Source organism: Jaculus jaculus, chromosome 3 (assembly GCF_020740685.1).
Source record: "Jaculus jaculus isolate mJacJac1 chromosome 3, mJacJac1.mat.Y.cur, whole genome shotgun sequence".
NCBI lineage: Eukaryota > Metazoa > Chordata > Mammalia > Rodentia > Dipodidae > Jaculus > Jaculus jaculus.
In genome coordinates, this window is record NC_059104.1 from 175,853,629 (window position 1) to 175,877,595 (window position 23,967).

The 23,967-nt window shown below is 46.5% G+C and overlaps 1 protein-coding gene across 3 annotated transcripts in view; it reads right to left on the bottom strand.

Annotated features, from left to right (window-relative positions):
* The window catches only part of Scube2 (signal peptide, CUB domain and EGF like domain containing 2), a 93,474-nt gene that overhangs the window by 7,597 nt on the left and 61,910 nt on the right, over positions 1–23,967 (bottom strand). For 2 of the 3 annotated variants that reach the window (XM_045146316.1, XM_045146314.1), the window contains 5 exons: positions 10,834–11,004; positions 6,595–6,762; positions 5,843–6,004; positions 3,392–3,589; positions 1,786–1,938 (listed from right to left, as the gene is read on the bottom strand). In XM_045146316.1, coding sequence (XP_045002251.1) covers positions 1,786–1,938; positions 3,392–3,589; positions 5,843–6,004; positions 6,595–6,762; positions 10,834–11,004 — 852 coding nt within the window. The remainder of the gene's footprint in view (positions 1–1,785; positions 1,939–3,391; positions 3,590–5,842; positions 6,005–6,594; positions 6,763–10,833; positions 11,005–23,967) is intronic. The other variant, XM_045146315.1, reaches the window with a different exon arrangement.

A 23,967-nucleotide genomic window follows, 5' to 3' on the forward strand; every position in this document is an offset into this window, starting at 1 on the left:
ATATTCTTCCTCCCGTGAAACCGCACCCTCCGAAGACTCATGCAGAAAACTGCACTCTTGCTCTGTTCACACAGTGCCCTGTACACTTTTGTAAAAGCATCTACGACAATACATGCATTTCTGTGTCCTGCTCATCAGCCAGGCAGTCTCCACTGCTTGGCTCAATGACCGGCACAGTAGATGCTCACTAAATGTGTGCTGAACAGGTACACAAATAAATTTACCACCAGACAATTCCCCCCTCACTAGACTATGAAGTCTTTCAGGACCAAGTCCCATTCATTTTACGATCCTAATACGTATTTGCGGACCAGCTCTCAGAGCTACACAGGGCTTTGGGCATCAGAAGAAGCTACTTCACTTACAATGAAAGACTAAACTTAAAATAAAGCCAGAAGTATAATGTGACTTACCCAGGATGACATCAAGTCAGAGGAAGGGCCAGATCAGAAGTTAGGCTTTTTCTAATCTCTGTCTCTTTTTTTTTTTTTTTCCCTCAGGGTAGGGGTTTCACTCTAGCTCAGGCTGACCTGGAATTCACTATGGAGTCTCAGGGTAGCCTCGAACTCATAGCGATCCTCCTACCTCTGCCTCCTGAGTGCTGGGATTAAAGGCATGCACCACCACACCGGGCTTTTTCCATTCTTTAGGAGTGTATACAATAAAGCCACAGTCTTAAATTATATTCACTGTGTGATTACTACCTGCTAGGCACTGCACCAATTCCTTTAGGAACTTCTATGTTAAACTGTAACATTCATTCAAATGATTTTCCTCATCATACATTAAGAAAGTGAGGCTTCGGGGCTGGAGAGATTGCTCAATGGTTAAGGCACTTGCCTGAAGATCCTTATGACCTGGGTTCGATTCCCTAGTACCCACATAAGCCAAGTGCACAAAGTGGTGCATGCATTTGGAGTTAGTTTGCAGTGGCTAGAGGCCATGGTGTACCCATATACTCTCTCTCTCTCTCTCTCTCTCTCTCTGTTTCTTTCTGCATTTCTATATTTGTGAATAAATTTTAAAAAATTTTAAAAATTGCTTTTTGTTTTTTCGAGGTAGGGTCTCACTGTAGCCCAGGCTGACCTGGAATTCACTATGGAGTCTCAGGGTGGCCTCGAACTCACAGTGATCCTCCTACCTCTGCCTCCACACGTGCCACCACAACTGGCAATAAAAGAAGTTTTAAACAAGAAAGTGGTGCTTGGCTGGGAGTGTAGCTCGGTGGTAGGACTGGCACTTAGCATGTGCAAGGCCCTGGATTCAATAAATAAAGAAAACAAGGCTTTGAGATGGAAGATAGCAGATAACCTATACAAGTCCCAGGAGAGGTAAAGATCTGCCATCTGGCTCCAGTGGCTATGTTCTTGCCCACCAAACTATGCTTATTTTTCATTTATTTTCCAAGCTATCTTTTAATCCCATAGTCAGGGTCCCCAGATGTCTGCTTAAAATGTGACTCCCTAGCCAGGAGTGGTGGCGCATGTCTTTAATCCCAGCACTCGGGAGGCAGAGGTAGGAGGATCACTGTGAGTTCACGGCCACCCTGAGACTCCATAGTGAATTCCAGGTCAGCCGGGGCTAGAGTGAGACCCTACCTTGAAAATCCAACAATAAAATTAAATGTGGCTCCCATGAGTCAGCGACATCCTCTGCCCTTCCCTGTGTGCATGGCTGAGCCTGTGCTCTTGCCAGTGAGCTGCCAGCTGGCTCCGAATCTGGTTCCATTCGGAGCAGAGCCGCTCCTGCCAGGAATACAGTCTGAGCTGCAGAGCTCTCACTTACCATCGTATGTCACATAGGGGACCTGGAACCCTCGCGCACTGTTCCCTTCGTTGGACTTGAACTGAATCCACAGCTTCTTTGATCTGGAGGTGAAGGCGATGGGGCGTTCATAGGTCTGGCAGGTTTCATATGTGGTCACAGAATTGGGTGAAGCTACCAAGGGAAGCCGGATGGGGTGGAGTTCAAGAGGTGTCAGCATCATCTTTTTCTTTTTTTTTTTTTTTCTTTTTCGAGGTAGGGTCCCACTCTAGCTCAGGGTGACCTCAAACTCACAGTGATCCTCCTGCCTCTGCCTCCCGAGTGCTGGGATTAAAGGCATGCACCGCCATGCCCAGCTGTCAGCATCCTTGCCCAGATGAGCCACCTTAACATTGGAAAATGCCAAAAATAGAGTAGATTCTGCTGGGGAGACCCCAGCCACCAAACACTTGTACTGTCTTATCTACAGCAGGGGCTGGGACCGGGTCCCCGAGTTCCATGGCCAGTCACTGGGGTCTGACGACAGCAATGCCCACTGACTACAGCTACCCAGGAGTGCACTGAGCATTTTGTGTGCGTGGCATCACCAAATCCTTTGAAGACCACACACGTTCACAGATTACTACCTCTCTTCCAGAGATGAAGGGCTTGTGGCCCAGAGTCACAGACAGAGCTAGTATGTGATAAATACTTTACAAGATCTCTTCACCTTGACCAGACATTTTTCACCACAAATAAGAATGGCAAACATGGGCTGGAGAGACGGCTTAGTAGTTAAGGCACTTGCCTGTGAAGCCTAAGGTACCATGTTCGACTCTCCAGATCCCACGTAAGCCAGACACACAAAGGTGAGGCAAGCGCAAGGTCACACATGCCCACTAGGTAGCACAAGCATCTGGAGTTCAATTGCAGTGGCTGAGGCCCTGGCATGCCAATTCTCTATCTCTCCTCTCTCTCTAAAAATAAAAAATAAAAATAAAAAAAAGAAGAGCAAACATTGACTTGGTTCCTTCTAAGTGCTTAGAAATCTGAACTCTCTGAACTCTTTCTAGCCAACTTACACATTAGTAACTATCCTTTCCCCCATTTTATCCAGTACCGTACAGGGCACTACAGTGCAAAAGGTTTAGAAAATTGCTCAAGACCACAGAACCAGTGAGAGAAGCAGCAGTGGTCAGGGCACTGCCATTAAGCTGTGCTAAAGGTGGCATCCCTTTATTAACACAGAGTCCCAAGATAGGATATGAGAGGGTTCTCCTTCTAGGCTGTGCCATGCTTTTGGCCTTGGGTAGTTCTAGCCATGAGTTGCTGCTGTAGGTGGCAATGTCTGGAACCAGCCCTGCTAAACCTCACTGGATCTCCAGACCCTGGTGGGGAGGCTCCACTGTGCCCTAGTAAGCACAAAGGGCAAGCCTGACTTCCCCCATCCCTGTGGGGTCAGCAAGAAGCCTTCGTGCATGAGCTTAGTTTAAGTTCTGTTTTGTGGTGAGGCTATGAACCCAGGCTCCATCTCTGTTCTACTGCAGAGATGCCATCTAGACCTGCTCCTCATGTTTAAAGTTGGGGGCAGGTCGTCAGGCCTCCCAGCAGGCCTTAGGGGGAAAGAGAGGCAGAGGGAGAGACGCACAGGTTTTCCGCATCACCAGGTAGTCTCCGCAGTCATCCTCTATGGGCAGGAAGATCTCGGGGACCACGATCAGGATGCGGCGCTTGGGAGGTGGGTTGATGGTCCAGGTGCACTCCGTGTTGGCTGGATAATTGCCCGGGTAGTTTGGAGACTCTATGTACCCTGTGAAGTCCCCCAGGTCCCCTCCACATCTTCTGTCTGGAAAGGAAATGTGAAGCGTTAGGAGGGCACAATATGATCATCTTTGTTATGGTCACAGCTAGGCTGGCTGGAGGCTGCAGCCTTCCTGTTGCCATTGAGGACTGGGGCAGGGTGGTAACAGTACCTCGGGAATGAGGGTCCTGTGATGTTCAGGGCCTCTTTGGGAGCCAAGTGATACAAGTTCTACAAAGTAGCCCTACTTTTTGGTCATTAGCTAGCAGGCACCAAGGTCAAGAAATTTAGCTCTTGCTATTTTGTTTACAAACCCACATGCCAGGGGAACCCAGGACACAGATCCCCTAGGTCTGTCAAAGGCAAGAGAACCGAGCTCACGGCTCAGCAGAGAACATTTGAGAACTTTGCTGATGATAAAACGACCATGCTTTCTCACTCTTCTCTGGTTAAAGCCACATTTCATGTTTTGGTGGGGAGGGAGGGTTGGTATGAGGTAGGGTCTCACTCCTAGCCCAGGCTGACCTGGAATTCACTCTGTAGTCTCAGGGTGGCCTCAGACTCACAGGGATCCTTCTACCTCTGCCTCCCAAGTGCTGGGATTAAAGGCGTGCGCCACCACGCCCGGCGTCACATTTCATGTTTAAGGAGAGAAGAGAGCTCCAATCAGCTGTTAGTTGGTATTGCACATGCTGCATATTTCTTTACCTCTGGCACCAAAAGCCAAGAGCTCACCTCAGTCCTATTCACTGAATCACACTCATCCAACACACACAACACCCCAAAGCTCTGGGGCTCAGAACCAAGAGAGTCATGTGGTTCACCCTCAGGGAGCTTATGTCATGTAAACCCGTGCAAGAGACACTAAAGGGGTTACGTTGTCTTCTCTAATTATAACTGTGAGGTAGTAGCAATAGTAATGAAAATAGGTAGGCTTTTCCTCTTCAAAGTAAAACGGGGGTGGGGGACAGCTGGGGAATTGACGGCTGCCCAAGAAACTATGCCATCGGGTTCCTGAAGGCCAATCAAGGGCCAGGGGCCAGGATGACAAGGAACGCTGTCATCTTGGCAGGAGGAAGAATTCCCTGACACTGTGGACCACCCCAAAGCCTAGCCTATCCGTGTTTTCATTTTTATGAAAACCAGTGAGCTTGCTGTCGTAACGGGTATTTAAGAGGAGTGCCTATGGCAACGTATGAGGACGCTGCTAAAAAGGACTCCATTGGAAGAGAGAAAACCATACAACCTTCCAATCATAACATTCCATTGAGTCACTGCCCCTGTGAACCCCAAGCTCCTCCAGTTTAGGGGGGCCTTCTTGCTCCCTGGAATTGTTGATTGTAACATACACCATGAGCTGAGCTGTACTGGAGACCTTTACTGGAGGATTTGGCATCTTGAGTAAGGTGGGACACAGCTGGTCCTTAAATGACTTCCTCCCCACTGCTGTGGAGTTCACACCAGCCCCTTACCCCTTCTGGCCGGCCGGCTCCTCTCTGCTCAGGTCCACGAGTCTGTCCCCAGAAAGCCTTGCCTGAGTGCCCAAATGCCTCAGGCATGAGGCTCTTCCACGCTGCCCTACCCTTCATCCATGCCCTCCAGGAACCTTTCTTCTCTCTCCAGACTGCTGTCCCACAGCCTGGCTTCCAACAGCCCACACAGGCTGCCTGGTGTGGAAGACAGGCTCTCAGACAAAACGTGTTGAGCTGGGCTCAACTGCAGTTATTCCTCACTGGGGAATTAAGGCAAGTACAGCTGGGAGAGCAGGGTTTGGAGTGGGGCTTCGTTGCAGAATATGCACAAGGCCCTAGGTTTGATCCCATATAAAAAAAGACGAACCTGGGCTGGAGAGATGGCTTAGCGGTTAAGTGCTTGCCTGTGAAGCCTAAGGACCCCAGTTCGAGGCTCGGTTCCCCAGGTCCCACGTTAGCCAGATGCACAAGGCGGCGCACGCGTCTGGAGTTCATTTGCAGAGGCTGGAAGCCCTGGCGTACCCATTCTCTCTCTCTCCCTCTATCTGTCTTTCTCTCTGTGTCTGTCGCTCTCAAATAAATAAATAAATAATTTAAAAAAAAAAAAGGCGAACTTCCAGGTCAACATTATTGTCTCTGTTTTAACGGCAGAAATGATTACAGCCCTGCTGAGCACTGGTCCACATAGCTATAAGTAGAGTTAACAGGGTGCATATGGTCCTGAATGGACCTTGGAGCCCAGCTAACTCCTGCCTTCCCTGCCCAAGTTGGACCCAGACACTTGCCCTCTAAGCCAGACCATGGAAGGCCCTAGGGAGAAACTTACTTTTACACTGCGTTATGTTGGTGGAGCCATCAAAATCAGTGGTAGTGTCTCCTGGGCAGAAGACACAGTTATTTTTTCCAAATTCAGGCTGGTATGTCCCCGCTGGGCAACGGATACAGCGGTGAGTGGTGGTGTTGTAGAAATGTCCAGGCGAACATTGAACTGTGGAGGATGGAGTGACGATAAAAAAAATATAGAACACAGAAGGTTGCCAGGTTGGTGAAATAGATTGTTGTGCCCAAATGAAGCAATGCTTTCCTGCCCACATGGGGCTAATCAACACTAAATTCCCTAAATAGCCAGTATGGGAGGGACTCATGACACTGCAAAATAAAATGCTGAGGAACACGGGATGCATGTGGCTTATAAAGTTCATGGCTCGCACTGCCGGGAAGTTGGGTCATCACTGAAGTCTCTGGGCAGAGCTGGGCCTGAGCCCTGGGGATACAGACTAAGGTTGATGGGGTTCCGGGAGGGGCACGGGAGTGGGGCTCTGGAGGAGGACCGTATCTGGGAGAAATTCTGGATATAGGAGGGATGGAGATGGAGCTCAGGAGGCCTGTGAGCAAAACCTGCTCACTGTTCCTCAATCATCCCACATTAGCCTTGACTGAAAGGGCCAACATGGCTGGGAGAGCCCTGAAGCCCTGGCCATGGGAGCACCCTGGCCCAGGCTCAACTGTCCCTTCACCAAACTCAATACTGTAGACATTCAGTTCCAGCAAAGGGCAAGCCACCAAGTAAGCGCTCACCTCTGGTTTCACAGTCCTGGAAGGAAGTGGCTCCCAGACGTCTAGTGGGAAGGCCTCCTCCACAAGAGAAACAGGAAGTACGGCCCACATCAGGTTGGAATGTGCCCAGGCCACAGAGCTGGCATGGGGAAAACCCATCTGCAGAATATTCGCCAGGTTGGCACAAGCCTGGGGGTGGGGAGCAGTGGCCCTGGGTGAGTGAAGGTCTCTGAGAAAACCCTTTTGCATATGAAATTAGCCTTTAGTGAGGTGTGATACCCTATGCTGACATCAGCACCCACATCAGTGTAAAGCACACAGTCATTCTGCCCTGCTCTGACCCTCAGGGGACAGGTGAGTGCCTGACCTTTCCATGCAGGGACACACATACACACACAAGCATCACCTGCTGCCAGTATGGGAAAGGGCTGGAAATACCTGGGCCTAAGCCTGTCCTATTCCCAGGGAACCATAAGTGAGAACAAGGGGAGGGGAGGGAGCGAGAGGGAGGAAGAGAGAGCACTGCTTTTGAGCCAATTTGGACATTAGACCCATAAATCCACCCTCCCCTAGTAGATTGCATGAAGGGTCACCTGAAGACCATTTCCTCATTAACTCAGTTACATCTCTTTGTACTAAGGTGTCCTCAATTAGTCTCCCAATGCCAGCTGATCCAATTCACATGGGTTGAAGGATCCAGAGACATTGATTTTAAGCCATAACTTATTCTTTTTTCCAAGATTAAGAAAGGAAGCAGAGACATTAAGAAAAAAGATTCCTTTGGGGCTGGAGAGATAGCTTCATGGTTAAGCGCTTGCCTGTGAAGCCTAAGGACACTGGTTCAAGGCTTCATTCCCCAGGACCCACATTAGCCAGATGCACAAGGGGGCACACACATCTGGAGTTTGTTTGCTGTGGCTGGAAGCCCTGGTGTGCCCATTCTCTCTCTTTCTTTCTCTCTGCCTCCTCCTCTTTGCTTGTCACTCTCAAATAAGTAAAAAAAAAGTAAAACAAAAAAAAAAAAAAAAAGAAAGAAAAAGATTCCTTGGGGGTAGAGAGATGGCTTGATGGTTAAGGAGTTTGCCTGCAAAGCCAAAGGATCCCGGTTCGATTCTCCAGGACCCACACACGGCAAATGTACAAGGGGGCACATGCACCTGGAGTTTGTTTGCAGTGGCTGGAGGCCCTGGCGCACCCATTCTCTCCCCCTCTCTGTCTCTTTCTTTCTCTCAAATAAATAAAATATATGTTAAAAAAAGAAGAAAAAGATTCCTAAAAGTACATATTCCCAGCCAGGCATGGTGGTGCACACCTTTAATCCCAACACTTGGGAGGCAGAGGTAGGAGGATCGCTGTGAGTTGGAGGCCACCCTGAGACTCCATAGTGAATTCCAGGTGAGCCTTAGCTAGAGTGAGACCCTACCTCGAAAAACCAAAAAAAAAAAAAAAAGTATATATTCCCTAGGAATATTTGTCATAATTGGCAAGATGCTATTAAAATCTATTGTTTCTTGCAATTCTAGCCATCTCCCATCTATTATTTACTTTATGTGTGTATATATATATATTTTGAGATAGGGAGTTGTGTAGCCCAGCATGGCTTCCAATTCACTATGTAGTTGAAACTTAAATTCCTGATCCTCCTGCCTCCTCCTCTCCAGTGTTGGGATTACATGCACAAACCAAAACATCTGGCTTCTTCCTACTAATTTTAATGTTCTTTTTAGTCACAAGTTGTAGCTTTGAAAATGGCATTAAAAAAACACACACACTGAAGGAGGAGTGTGGAGCTGGTTGGACCTGGCTCTGTGTGTGTATGTGTGTGTGCGTGTGTGTGTGTGTGTGTGTGTGTGTTCACAGGCATACACACGGAGGTATGGAGGTCAGAGGAAAAGTTCTGAGGTTGGTCCTTGCTTTCCACCTTGTTTGAGGCAGAGTCTCTTTCACCAGGGTAGCTAGTGGGCAAGCTTCTAGGAAATTCTTCTGTCTCCCCCTCCCCGCTCACCTTAGGCATTCTGGGACTATAGAAGCCGGCCACATCTTCCAGCTTTTATGGCTTTCACACATGGTTTAGCAGATGAGAACCGAGGTCCTCATGCTCATGTGGCAAGCACTTTATGTACTGAGCCATCTCCCCAGTCCCTAGTTCCAGATTCTGACTCCAATCCTCCACTTCCCAGCTGTGTGACCTTTATCAAGTCACTGGAGGGTCACGAAGTTATTATAGTGGTTCAACAAGTTCATGTTATATACTCGGTATGGTGCTTAGCAAAGTTATGTAGTCAATAAATGTTAGCTATTAGTATGCTATTTAATTTTACTATTACTTTTTTTTTTTGTCATTTGAGAGAGAGAATGGGCATGCCAGGGCTTCTAGGCACTGCAAATGAACTCCAGGTGCATGAACCACCTTGTGCATCTGTCTCACGTGGGTTCTGGGAAATCAAACCTGGATCCTTAGGCTTGGAAGACAAGCACCTTAACCACTAAAGCCATCTCTGGCCCCTATAGATATATCTTTTTTTTTTTTTTTTTTTTTTTTTTGAGAGCGACAGACAGAGAGAAAGACAGATAGAGGGAGAGAGAGAGAGAATGGGCACGCCAGGGCTTCCAGCCTCTGCAAACGAACTCCAGACGCGTGCGCCCCCTTGTGCATCTGGCTAACGTGGGACCTGGGGAACCGAGCCTCGAACCGGGGTCCTTAGGCTTCACAGGCAAGCGCTTAACTGCTAAGCCATCTCTCCAGCCCTATAGATATATCTTAATAAGGTCATATACAAGAATGAACTCAAGGCCCAAATTAGTTCTGGAGTTTTATAACAAGCTATAGATATGGTAGGAGTCAAACACCCCATCAGAAGATCTAATTTTTAAGCTATAAGTCATTTAACTGGGAACTAAGGCTGGTGCCAGGAAGCATTGGCAGGAAAGCCACAATGGGCAGGATGGGAGCTTGGCATGCCATCATGCCCGTGAGTTAGAAAATACCACAGAGATCACAACTTTCCCTCCAAGCCCACGAAGAAGCCAAGCAACCAGTCCTCCCATTTAGTAAAAGGATTAATGAAATAGAAAAGCAGCCCTGTAGAACCTAGCTGAGCTTGGTTTCAAAGTTAACCTTTTATGATGCCATTAAAAACTTCACAGAGGGGCTGGAGAGATGGCTTAGCAGTTAAGACACTTGCCTGCAAAGCCAAAGGACCATGGTTCAACTCCCCAGGACCCACGTAAGCCAGATGCACAAGGTGGTACATGCAACTGGAGTTTGTTTGCACTGTCTAGAGGTCCTAGCATGCCCATTCTCTCTCTCTCTCACACACACACACACAAATAAAATATAAAATATAAAAACAATTTTGGGCTGGAGAGATGGCTTGGTGGTTAAGGCACTCGCCTGAGAAGCCTAAGGACCCATGTTCTACTCTCCAGATCCAGTGTTAACAGATGCACATAGGTGAGGCAGGCATAAGGTTGCACATGCCCACTAGGTGGTGCAAGTGTCTGGAGTTCGACTGTAGTGGCTGAGGCCCTGACATGGCAATTCTCCCTCTCCTCTGTCTCTCTCTCTCTCTCTCTCTCTCTCAAAAAAAAAAATTAAATAAATAAATTAAAAGAAAAACAAACTTCAGTGCTGGGAGTGGTTGTGCACACCTTTAATCCCAGCACTTGGGAGGCACAGGTAGGAGGATTGCTGTGAGTTCAAGACCACCCTGAGACTCCATAGTGAATTCCAGGTCAGCCTGGGCTGCAGTGAGACCATACCTTGAAAAAAACAAAACAAACAAGCAGAAAAAAAAAAGAAAAGAAAACTTCACAGAGGAGAGAGGTATTGTTGTAACAAAGCAGCCAGAGTAGTATTTTGTTTTAATTTTTTTTAAGCTGTGGATTTGAGACCAAAACTGGGAAAAAAAAGTCTTATTTCTTTTCTCCACTGAACACTTTCCAAGAGTCGCTATAGACCAGGAGGTGACTCAGGGTTCAGGGTGCATATTTGCATAGAGTGAAGAAACCGTGTAATTGCAACATTTACACTTTTCTGCCAATGTATTCTCCATCTTCATCCATTTGCTCATATTGGCATCAGTACAGCATGTCAGGCACCGACCCAGGCATTGGAGAACCAAAGATGAACCCAAGCATGGTTCCTACTTGTAGGAAGGTCCAGTGTGCATTATCCAGTGTCCTTAAGATGCCACTATGCCTCAAACAATGACACTGGAGACTGGAGAAGTAAGAAGGGACAGACAGCAGCGTCCTTACCTCCACATTCAGACACATTCCAAGCTTCTGAGATCTTCAGGGCCCCAAGATTTTCTGGCCTTGGGCATGGTTCACAAGTGACTTGTCCTTCCTCATTTTGGAAGGTTCCACTGGGACATAAAATGCAGCGTTCTTGGGCTCCATCATAATATGTCCCGGCCCTGCAACTGACTAGCCAAAGGGGGGAACAATCTGGTCAGTGTAGAGACAGAAGCTGAGGAAGGATGATCTGAGGGTACCAGATGGAGGTAGCGGATGGTGTGGGCCTACCAAACCCCTCAAGAGGAAGTGAGCGTTGCCTCTGGGTTCCTTGTCCCCATCACCCCCATTCGATGCATTTACAGGTCTGTCTTTCCCTAGACCAGCAGCTCTTCGCAGGCAGGGATCACAGAAGCCTTCCTGATTTTAGTGGCAGATGTATTTGGTGGTTGAAGTGATATGAGATATTTGGATTGCCCCCTTTTTATGGGGCTATCAGAAGGATATAAAGGTAAAAGTTACTCGTTGACCACAAGCTTAGAGCTGGACAAATAGAAGAAAGTGCTCATAATTCTGGCTGACAGCAACCTGGGCCTGAAAAGATGGCCAGGATTTCCCCACGTAGCAAAGGGCTGGAGAGATGGCTCAGTGGTTAAGGCACTTGCCTACAAAACCTGATGGTGTGGGTTTGAATCCCCAGACCCCCATAAAGGCAGATGCACAAAGTGGTTCATGTATCTGGAGTTTGTTTGCAATGGCTAAAGGCCCTGGCATGCTCATATTCTCTCTCTCTATCTTTCTCTCCTTGCAAATAAATATAAAAATAAGAAAAATAAAAACAAAAAGAAAGGAGCCAAGTCATAAAGATTCTTACATGGCATATCCAAGCAGAGGGAAGAAAGGTTGAGGATAGATTTCAAAAGTTCTTGAATGCTAAGCATTTGGATTTTATTCTTCAGGCCAAAAAAAAAAAAAAAAAAAAAGCCACTGGAAGCTCGTGATCAGAAGCTGTGTTTTGAAAAGCTTCCCCTCCAGCTGCTGGAGTGGGTTAAATCTCAATGGTCTTATAAAACAGCACACTTCAGATTTGTAATAAAATGCATTTCAAAGAGCAAACCCTTATAATGTCTCCTGAAAGAATAAATGGAAGAAAATTCATAACTGTGCTTCTAATTGCAGTCCAAACGGTTCTTGTTAAATAAGGATTTGTACCTTATTTTAGGGCATGAATGTGAAGTAAATGTACTCAGTTTGGCTCCTATTGCAATGGCCAAACATCATCCTCATAGCCATCAAAATAGCCTTTCTAACAGCTGACATTTGTTGAGTCCTTACAATGGACAAGACACCATGCAAAAGCTTTACTTCACTATCTCATTTATTCCTCAGCAAAACCCTTTGGGGTCAGACGATGTCACTAGCTCCATTTTATAGAAATAGATATTTGGGGAGGTTAAACAATTTTTTTTCAGGGTCTCGCAGCTAATCTGTGAAATACACCGATGATAAGCTTAAGAGCTTTGAATTTAGAGAAGGAAAGGGCTACTTAACAAAAGCAGAGACCAAAATGCAATTCAAGACGTTGTGAGGGATTCCCTACAGGGTTAGGAGAGTTTGACTAAGCAAATATTCCCTTTTTAGGTTAATCTGCCAAGAAATAGCTGAGCAGGGGGGAACCCACAAAATGAAGTAAGGTACTTCATCTTAATATATCTCTCAAATGTCTATAGAAGGAACGTTTCTTTCCATCCTGTCCTACAAGTATAATTGGCTTATGTCCTCTTAGGGTTAAGAATGGAAAAGCTGCCTGTCATCAGTAATCAAGACTTTCACTACTCAGTTTTCAGTATTTGTTCCATAATCTTAAAAAACAGAGGCTTGAGGATCAGAATGAAGATGTCATATTTAAAAAGTTATTTCTACAATTAAGTACACTTGGGAGTCTGAGCTAGGAGGATCACCATGAGTTCAAAGCCAGTCTGGATTATATACTGAGTTCCAGGTCAGCATGGACTAGAGTGAAAAAAGTAAAAGATAAAACTAATAACACATTCAAATAATAAAGTCGATGATTATATCTAAATCTCAGTAATTTTTTTATATTGCTTGGGTTTTCTTTTGCAATACTCACATACTGTTGTGTACTACTTTGTGATTTTTTTTCAATTAAAAACTTGAAAGTGGGTCCATCCTGCTTCCTTTGGACACAATATTATAATGAGTAGGATCCATTATTCTATGGAAGTCTGTAATTTCATATTTACCCCCTAAACATAGCCTACTGGACACTGGTTCCTATAACCACTCTGCCTCTGGCCCATGAAAAACTGGGCTGAGGTATGTACCAGGAATGCTATGTCCCACCATCAATCCCAGGGTCCCTAGTGGGCCAGTAAATAAGAGAAAAACACCATGGCTCCCTCCAGACAAGCTGTCGTGAAGACCAGCAGAAAGTCCACAAAAGCAAGGCTGTCCAGAGCTCCTGAGTCATTGCCCTTTGTGGCAAGTGCCCAGATTTTGACCGTGATCCCTGTAGCTCCATTAATCACAACACAGAGAATGTGATCTGCTCCATTGGCTTCTCTGGCACCAAACACATGCCCTCCACTGACCAGAGTAACTGCATGGGCACTGGCCGCTCTCTGGGTGTCACTCCTCCTTGCAACTATTTAAATATTTTTTTATAGTTTATTTATTTATTTGAAAGAGAAGGAGGCAGAGAGAGAGAGAGAGAGAGAGAGAGAGGGAGGGAGAGAATGGGTGCGCCAGGGCCTCCAGCCACCGCAAACAAACCCCAGATGCATGCGCCCCCTTGTGCACCTGGCTTACGTGGATCCTGGAGAGTGGAACTGGGATCCTTTGGCTTTGCAGGCAAATGGCCTTAACGACTAAGCCATCTCTCCAGTCCTCCTTGTGACTATTGTGCCCTTTACCCTTTGCAAGGTTCCATTTTGGAAAACCTTCTCAATATCCCACATCTGCTGCGATTTCTTAACCAATCAAAGGCTGAGAAATAGCCCTTGGGCTGCCCTGTGGACAAGAGGCCCTGGTTCTTTCTGTGAAAGGCCTGCTTCACACCAGCCACCACATGTTGGTCGGTCATGGAAATAACTAGTGCCAAACACACTTGTTTCTTAAACAGGATGACCATGAGCTGAACGGTGGAAACGGACTCTGGGTGACACGATGGGACGCCTGCAGACAGCCCTTTGCAAACGTGCTGGGGCTCTGGTCCCCATCACACATCTCAGTGGCTTCTCACTTCTCCTTGAGTGGCCAGCTTGTGTCGCTGCCCCCAGACAAAGGAGACAATTGCCCCCAGAACACTTCGCCATCACAGCAGAGCCTTTGTGCGTTGTCAGTGACCATTAAAATCCCACACAGCTGTTTTATCCCCCTTTTAAAAAGAAATACGAGGACGTTTTTTCTGATGCAAAGAGGAGAAACCAGCAGGATGAGGATTAATGGCCACAAAGAGGCCTGAAGTCTTGCCCTCTTTTCAGCACCCTGGCCTTTGAGTATTTCAGGCTATGGGCAAACACTATGGTCTCTCTGTGGCTAAGATGGTGAACCTATTAAAAGGGGTCACTCTGTAGCATCTAGCTGTTTTCTTAAGAACCGCCTCCACTTCTGAAGGAGAGCCACCCGCGGCCCACTTGGATTCCCAGGGTGTCCTGGGCTACTGCTTTGTTTCAGCTCAGAGATAATGGGGTCCCAGGCAGTCTTGTGGTCCTCAGAGATTCTGGTTTAAGCCCCTTTAAATAAGTGCCCCAGGGTAGCAGCGGATAGCACCTCCTTGGGCTAAAATGTTGGGTGTGTGCTCAGATTTGCTGTTTGGAAGCATTCTCATAGCTGGGGTACAGAAATGAGCCCAGCTTGATAACTTCCTTGCTGAGAGCCCAGCTATGAACTGTGGTCTCTTCCCACCTACTTAACTAGAGCTGAAATGTCACTGCCTTTAGAGGGACTGTCTTGTCCTCAATGTAAATATTTCCTATAAGAGTTATACTTTGCCATCTTTTCATGTTATCATCTGCCCTTGAGATTTCACCTGTGATTCCTATAAAGACTCATTTGCTCCTTCTTTTATGCCAAGCATGACTTATATGTGTCTGGGGCTGTTCTAGAAGCTCTAGAGGCCCTGCTCTCATAAGACCCTTGTCCTCGTGGAGAATATGGACAATAAATGGGCAAATACATGGACACATGTAGAATGCCAAGCCATGGAATGAGGAGTAAAACAGGCCCATAGACAAAGTGTGGGAGGAGAGGAGTTTGTGTGTGCTTCGGAGTGGTGGCCAGGGAAAGCCTCTCTGGACAGAAACTACAACGGAATGAGGGGAACGACCTTGTAATGGGACCTACTCATGGCGGAAGACCTGTGTCACAGGAACCTAATCAAACTGGCTGCGCGACAGGAGATGGATTTTTAAAAGTAAGCAAGGGTGAGCTGGGCGTGGTGGCGCACGCCCTTCATCCCAGCACTTGGGAGGCAGAGGTAGGAGGATTGCCATGAGTTCAAGGGGGAAAAATGCTGACGTCAAAATAGAAAAGAGACTTGTCGGAATGAAGAAAAGATTAGTGGGGAGGGTGGTGGGAAGGGACTGGGATCATGATATATTGCCTAGATGTATGGATGTTAACCAATAAGAAGTGTTTTAAGGGCTGGAGATTAGCTGAGCAGTTAAGGAGTTTGCCTGTGAAGCCAAAGGACCCAGGTTCAATTCCCCAGCACCCACGTAAGCCAGATGCACAAAGTGGCACATGCATCCGGAGTTCATTTACAGTGGCTGAAGGCCCTGGTGTGCCCATTCTCTCTCTCTCTCAAATAAAATAAAAATTTTTTAAGATTAAAAATCAATAGATTTTTTAAAAAGTTTTTAAATTGGGCATAGTGGCACATGCCTTTAATCCCAGCACTCGGGAGTCAGAAGCAGAAGGATTACCATGAGTTTGAGGCTAGCCTGGGCTAGAATGAGACCCTACCTCAAAAAAAAATTTTTTTTTCTTTTGGTTTTTCAAGGTAGGGTCTCACTCTAGCTCAGGCTGACCTGGAATTCACTAGACTCAGGGTTGCTTCGAACTCACAGCAATACTCCTACCTCTGCCTCCCAAGTACTGGGATTAAAGGTGTGCACCACCATGTAAGGCTTCAAAACAAAAATTTTTAAGTGAGCAAGGAGCAAGGTATGCAGGTGAGTGCCCATAACCCCAATGCTGGGATGAAGCAGGGGATTCACTGAAAGTCAATGAGGGCTACATAATGAGACGTGAGACCACACGGGCAAGCAAACAAACTTATTGCAAGCATGGGCCAAATCATGCAGGTTTTTTTTTTTTTTTTTTTTAATTTGACAGAGAGAAAGAGGGAGAGAGAGGGAGAGAATGGGCACACTAGGGCCTCCAGCCACTGCAAACAAACTCCAGACACATGTACCACCTTGTGCAGCTGGCAAATGTGGGCCCTAGGGAATTGAACCTGGCTCCTTTGACTTTGCAGGCAAGCACCTTAATTGCTAAGCCGTCCGTCCAGCCCATGCAGGTTCTTGAAGGCCATGATAAGCAAACAAGGCCTTACCTGCAGTGTGTTGGAGGTTCTGAATAGGGAAGTGATAGGATGGAGTGGTGGTTTGATCCAGGTGTCCCTCATACACGTAGGTGTTCGGAATGCCATCATCAAGCTTCCCCCTCAAGCCTGTAAGCCAAAATAAACCTCTTTTCTTTTTCTCCCCCCACAAGCTGCTCTTGGTTGGGTGATTTCTACCAGCAATGAGAACCTGACTGCAACAGATGGGATTTATGATTCTAAGCCACCTTTTGGCTGCTGTGTGAGAACAGACTAAGGACAGGTAAGGAGAAAGAGACCATTCCCATCCTGTCAGGACAGATTGGAGGAGAAGACAGTGAATTGGACCAGGGTAGTTATGATAGGGAAGGAAAAAACTAGCTGGTTTCAGGAGACAACCTGGAGGTGGACTGACAAGGTCTGCCAGTGGACAGCTGAGGAGCACAGCAGAGAGACCCCAGAGTTTTAGACTGAGCTACTGGATGGGGTGTTATTGACCGAGAGAAAGAGAAACAACTTGGATTGGGAGGGAGGAGGAAGCATGAAGGAAGCATTGATCCTGAGAGGCCTCTCAGCCATCTTAGTGTTAGACTGGCTCCCTGGTGTCTTTGAGACAGGGTCCAATACCTCATAGGCTGGGTGTAGAAAAAACATTCTCAGATCTATGTATATAAGTTTTTTACCTATTAAACAAGAGAAAAAGCTCTACTGGTTATGTATAAGGTATAAGGCTGATTTCTTAGTCCATGTGACACTTGCGGAAAAAAGATCCCCAAGAGGCCGAGTGTGGTGGCATATGCCTGTAATCCCAGCACTCAGGAGGCAGAGGTAGGAGGATCGCTGTGAGTTCAAGGCCAAGGCTACCCTGAGACTCCATAGTGAACTCCAGGTCAGCCTGGGCTAGAGTGAGACCCTACCTCAAAAACCAAAAGAGATATATATAGAGAGAGAAAGACAGAAAAGAAAGATCCTCGAGAGAAGAGAATTGTGGGCATTTCACAAATCTGGGGGTGTGGAGAGACTGACCGATTCACTTCTTCCACTGCACTGAGGATCCTTACAGTTTAACTGTACTAATCAAATAGACTTAGAATGCCTCCTTTTAAATTTTTTTTAATTAATTAATTAATTTATTTGAGAGCGACAGATACAGAGAGAAAGACAGATAGAGGGAGAGAGAGAGAATGGGCGCGCCAGGGCTTCCAGCCTCTGCAAATGAACTCCAGACACATGCACCCACTTGTGCATCTGGCTAACGTGGGTGCTGGGGAACCGAGCCTCGAACCGGGGTCCTTAGGCTTCACAGGCAAGCGCTTAACCACTAAGCCATCTCTCCAGCCCAGAATGCCTCCTTTTAGAGCTGAGGAGATGACTCAGTGAGGAAGAGTACTTACTACCAGATTCATTCTCTCTCTCTCAACTGCAGATGCGATATAACCAGCTGTCTCATCCTTTTGCCACCATTTCTTCCTGTCATGATCAACTGTACCCTCAAACCATGAGCCAAAAGAAAGAAAAAGCATAAACTTCCCTTCCTTAACTTGCATTTGTCAGGTACTTTATTACAGAAGTAAGAAAACACAATAGCTCTGCCTGGAAATCTCAAATTCAAGTTGCCCAGGGGAATATTTCTCCCTCTTGCCTCTGGTTTCACTCTTTTTTTTTTTTTTTAATTTTTAAATTTTTTTTTTTTTATTTGAGAGCAACAGACACAGAGAGAAAGAGAGATAGAGGGAGAGAGAGAGAATGGGCGCGCCAGTGCTTCCAGCCTCTGCAAACAAACTCCAGACGCGTGCGCCCCCATGTGCATCTGGCTAACGTGGGACCTGGGGAACCGAGCCTCGAACCGGGGTCCTTAGGCTTCACAGGCAAGCGCTTAACCGCTAAGCCATCTCTCCAGCCCTGGTTTCACTCTTTTAAGCAAAGGGCATCTCTATTCTCTGGGTCTCCAAGGCTCCCTGCTCCATCCCTCAGCCCCATGTCCTTTCTGTCTTCACCACCTCTTTCTTTGGTGACTGCAAGAGCCTTCCACCTACTTCCCGTGCTCTCTGTACGGGGATTGGTGCTTTTGATGTTTTTCTCAGATCGCTTCACTCCTGGTCTCAAACCCTCCTTGATTCAACTCCCAGAATTTTTCAGTTTCTCTGATCAACATTCAGTTTTGAGCTTCCCCCTTTTTTTTTTAATCTGAATATTCCTCCTTTCTCATGTTCTCCCAAGAGCCTATTTTTTTTTCCTGATTCTCCTATAAATCTTTTCTGATTACTTCTTCTCTAGTGATCATTCATCTAACCATTCAACCAACCCACTGACTTTTTCTCAGCACCTCCTGCAAACAAAGCAAGGCTAAGTAAGATGAGGGAACAAGGGGCAAGATCAGAGGCCGTGTCAGAAACCCCTGGCTCACCCCCCCGCACTTCCACACTTGTTCCCAGTGCTGCTGATCTTCCCTCCTGAGTGCTCCTCTGACCCATTGCTTTCTCTCCACCTGGTCAGGGTCTTGATGGTCTCGCTGGGTCATGTGATGCACTCAACCTCAACCACCCCAGCTGGTCTTTATGCCTGTAGTCCTATCTGTCCCAATGGAGGCAGGAAGATCTTTCTTGAATACATAAGTGACAGGGACACGTCCCAATTAAATCCTCTAATGAGACCATGTCACCTAATGTGGGAGCTAGAGCACCCCACCAGAACATTCAAGGTTTCCCATGACTTGGGCATGCCTTCCCCTAGCCTACTTGCCCACCACACCCTATCTAGTTCCCCAGGTTCACGGCACTGATGTGCAGGAATCCTCTGTGCCCAGGCTTTCCCGGGGCTGTGCTGCTGCCCGAACACTCGCCCTGTGGCTGTCTGGATGTTAATGTATGTCCCCCATGAGTTTCGATTAAGCTTCCTACAATCTCCAGCAGCCTGCTGGAGGAAGTAGCACTGGGGGCAGCTCTTGTAGGGCAGACCTAAGGTGTGCTCTGAAAGCAGTTGGAGCTCTGGCTGTTGGCTGTGTCTCTCTTCTGTGGATCTGCAGAAGTGGGCCGTCTTCTTCTGCCCTAACGGTGCGTCCACTGGGTTCTGTAAGCCTGAAATAAACCCTTTTGTTCTATAAGCTGCTTCTGGCCGGGTGTTTGTGCCAGCGCTAGGAAAGAGACTGCAATACCTCCCTCTCTTGAGAAAGCTCCTCTGATCCTGCCCTGAGGCGCTGTCTTCAGCTCAAGAGGATAGTGACTTATTTACCCAGGGCTCCTCAGCACCTACCACAGGGCTGGCCCTTGGAGGGAGATGACTTCAGGGCACAGATCTCAGGACAGGTAAGAGTATTCAAATTGACAAAATGAGAGACAGGGTCTTGAGCCAGACCTAGATTTGAGCCTTGCCTCTGTCATTTACGTGCTGGTGGATATTGGGAAAAGTCATTCCTTCCTACACCTTAGTTTCTGCAATTACCTTCTCATTGCTGGGACAAAATAACCTGACTAAAAGGAGATGTGGAAAGAAAGAGCTTATTTCAGCTTACAGCTTAGAGGGGAGGTTGTGTCATGGCTGTTGAAAAGCAGACAGCGGGAGGATCGTATCTTGTCTCAGAAGCAGGAAGGAGGGCTGGAGAGATGGCTTAGCTGTTAAGCGCTTGCCTGTGAAGCCTAAGGACCCCGGTTCGAGGCTCGGTTCCCCAGGTCCCACGTTAGCCAGATGCACAAGGGGGCGCACGCATCTGGAGTTCGTTTGCAGAGGCTGGAAGCCCTGGCGCGCCCATTCTCTCTCTCCCCCTCTATCTGTCTTTCTCTCTGTGTCTGTCACTCTCAAATAAATAAATAAAAATTTAGAAGCAGGAAGGAAGTGGTCTGAGTTAGCTATACCGAATGTGGCTGAATAAACCTCATAGCTCGACCTCAGAGTCACATCTCCTTCAGCAAGGCTCCATTTCCCAAAGGCTCCACAACTGTCCCAAACTGCCACCTGCCGGAGATCAAGTATTCAAAACACCTGAGCCTATAGGGAGACATATCATTCAAACCTCAACAATTTCCTTCTCTGTAAAAAAGGCCATGATGCCATATAGACTTGCGAGGGTTAAATGAGATCATATATGTGAAGCACTTAACATGATGCTGAACACACTGTAAATGTTCAGTAAATGTCAACAGTTTATTAAATTATTCTTTGTTTTTTTTTTTAGAAACTTTTATTTATTACAGAGAGAGAGAGAGAGAGGATGGGCACGTCAGGGCCTCTAACCACTGTAAACAAACTCCAGGTTTGTTGTTTTATATTGAGACAGTCTTACTATGTAGACCTGGCTGGCCTCCAACTTGAGCTCCTGCTTCTGCCTCCTGAGTGCTGGAATTTCACACGTGTGCTACCACATCGCCATGAGTTCAAGGCCATCCTGAGACTACACAGTGAATTCCAGGTCAGCCTGGTCTAGAGTGAGACCCTACTTTGAAAAACAAAACAAACAAACAAACAAAAAAAAACAAAAAAAAACTGGCATAATTTTTCTTTTTTTTCTTTTTCTTCAAGGTAGGGTCTTGCTCTAGCTGAGGCTGACCTGGAATTCATTTGGTAGTCTCATGGTGGCCTGAACTCATGGTGATCCTCCTGCCTCTGCCTCCCACATGCTGGGATTAAAGGTGTAAGACACAACGCCCAGCATAGATAATTTTTCATGTGGTTCTTAGGGTTTTATTTCTGTGGTGCTGGGATCAAACCCAGGGTTCCACTCATGCTATCAAAGAGTTCTATATGAGCTACAAGTCTAAGCTATGAAGCTGTTCTTCATAACATAGAATCTCTTTTCTGTCTTTCTTTCCTCTTGACATCTTGCTAAAATGGATCACAGATGGTGCAAAGGTTACTTGAAGAGCAAGATGTTCCCAAATGCCAAATTAATACCCTTTATTATGTATAAGTGACAATAAGAATGGTTTCACCAGGTGTGGTGGTACACACCTTTAATCCCAGGCAGAGATAGGAGGATCACTGTGAGTTTGAGTCCAGCCTGGGACTACAGAGTGAGTTCCAGCTCAGCCTGGGCTGGAGTGAGACCCTACCTTGGAAAAAAAAGGTGTGTGTTTCAGGGTGCTAAGAGATGGCTCAGTGGTTAACGCACTTGCCTACAGAACCTAATGCCAAAACCTAACTACCTAAGTTTGATTCCCACTACCCATGTAAAGCCAAATGTATAAAAGGGGCACATGTGGGCTGGAGAGATGGGTTAGCAGTTAAGGTGCTTGCCTGGGGCTGGAGAGATGGCTTAGCGGTTAAGCGCTTGCCTGTGAAGCCTAAGGACCCCGGTTCGAGGCTCGGTTCCCCAGGACCCACATTAGCCAGATGCACAAGGGGGCGCACGCATCTGGAGTTCGTTTGTAGTGGCTAGAGGCCCTGGTGTGCCCCTTCTCTCTCTCTCTCTGCCTTTCTCTCTGTGTCTGTCTCTCTCAAATAGATAAATTAAAAAAATTTTTTTTAAAAAAAGGTGCTTGCCTGTACAGTCTAGGGACCCAGGTCCTGTTCCCCAGTATCCACATAAGCCAGATGCATAAGGTGGCACATGCATCTGCAGTTCATTTGCAGTGGCTAGAAGCCCTGCTGCAACCATTCTTTCTATTTGCCTCTTTCTCTCTCTCTCTTTCTCTAACAAATAAAAAATCAGGTTAAACCAGGCATGCTGGCACATGCCTTTAATCCCAGCACTTGGGAGGCAGAGGTAGGAGGATCACTATGAGTTCGAGGCCAGTCTAAGACTACAGTGTGAGATCTGGGTCAGCCTGGGCTGAAGTAAGACTCTACCTCAAAAAAAAAAAAAAAGAAAAAAAAGAAAAGAAAGAAAGAAAACAAAATAAAAATAAGGGCTGGAGAGATGGTTTAGTGGTTAAGGCACTTGTCTATGAAGCCTAAGGACCCAGGTTCAATTCTCCAGGTCCCACGTAAGCCAGATGCACATGGTGGCACATGCTTCTGGAGTTTGCAGTGGCTAGAGGCCCTGGCATGCCCATTCTCACTCTCTCTCTTCCTCTCTCTCACTTTCTCTGTCTCTAATAAATAAATAAAAATAAATCTTTTTTAAAAAAAATAAATAAATAAAAACAAAAAGGGGGTACATACATCTAAAGTTTATTTGTGATGGCTACAGGCCCTGACATACTCATTCCCTCTTTCTGCTTGCAAATAAATAAATTAAACAAAGAATGTTTTAAATGTGGTTAAAAGTAATTCTTGGGCTGGAGAGATGGGTTAGTTGTTAAGGTGCTTACTAGCCAAGCTAAAGGACCCAGATTTGATTCCCCAGGGCCCTCATAAGCTAGATGCACAGGTGCTTTGGTACATCTATTCTCTCTCTCTCTCTCAAATACATAAATAATATATATATATATATATATATGTTTTTGGTTTTTTGAGGTAGGGTCTCACTCTGGCTCAGGAAAAATATTTTTAGAAAGTGATTCTTGGGCTGGAGAGATGGCTTAGTGGTTAAGCACTTGCCTGTGAAGCCTAAGGACCCCGGTTCGAGGCTTGGTTCCCCAGGTCCCACGTTAGCCAGATGCACAAGGGGGCGCGCGCGTCTGGAGTTCGTTTGCAGAGGCTGGAAGCCCTGGCGCGCCCATTCTCTCTCTCTCCCTCTATCTGTCTTTCTCTCTGTGTCTGTCGCTCTCAAATAAATAAATAAAAACTTTTTTAAAAAAGTGATTCTTTAAAAAAGTGATTCTTTTTGGTATAAGTTGAGAGTACTAATTCCAAAAAGATTAAAATTATTTTATTACTATTTTTGGCTTCTTAGGTTTGAAGATTTAAAAAATGATCAGTGACGAATAGTTCCTGTTTGTAAGGATGTGGGATAGTGTGATAGTTTGATTCAGGTGTCCCCCATAAACTTAGGTGTTCTGAATGCTAGTCTCCCCAGCTGATAGCAACTGGAAATTAAAGCCTACTGGAGGTGCTGTATTTTGGGGGGCGGGCTTATAGCCAGTTTCCCCATGCCAGTGTTTGGCACACTCTCCTGCTGCTATGGTCCACTTTATGTTGGCCAGGGGGTGATGTCCACCCTCTGCTCATGCCATCGTTTTCCCCTGCCATCATGGAGCTTCTCCCTCGAGCCTGTGAGCCAAAATAAACCTCTTTTTTAATACCACAACCTGCTCTTGGTTGGGTGATTTCTACCAGCAATGTGAACTTGACTGCAAGAGTTAGTAAACACAAACGCAGTGTTGAGGCAATACACGTCAGCATGGTGCTTTTGAGAGAGAAGTTGGCAGCGTCTACTACTGTTTACAGATGCACATTCTTTGATCTAGTAACTATACTTTCTGAAGTCTATCTTTCAGAAACATTGGCATGCACACAGAGAAGGATCTTCATAGCAGCACTGTTTATAACAGAATAATTAGGATCCACTGGCTGGGGAGATGACTCAGTGGTCAAAGACGCTTGTTTTGACCGGAGTTTGCATCCCCAGCACCCTCAGAAAGCCAGATGCAAAAGTGGCGTGTGCAGCTGTCATCCCAACATGCCTATGACAATGGAAGGCAGAGTCAAAAGCATCCCAAGGCCCACATACCCAGCTAGTCTGGCCTTCCTAGTGACAAAAGCAAGAGAGACTC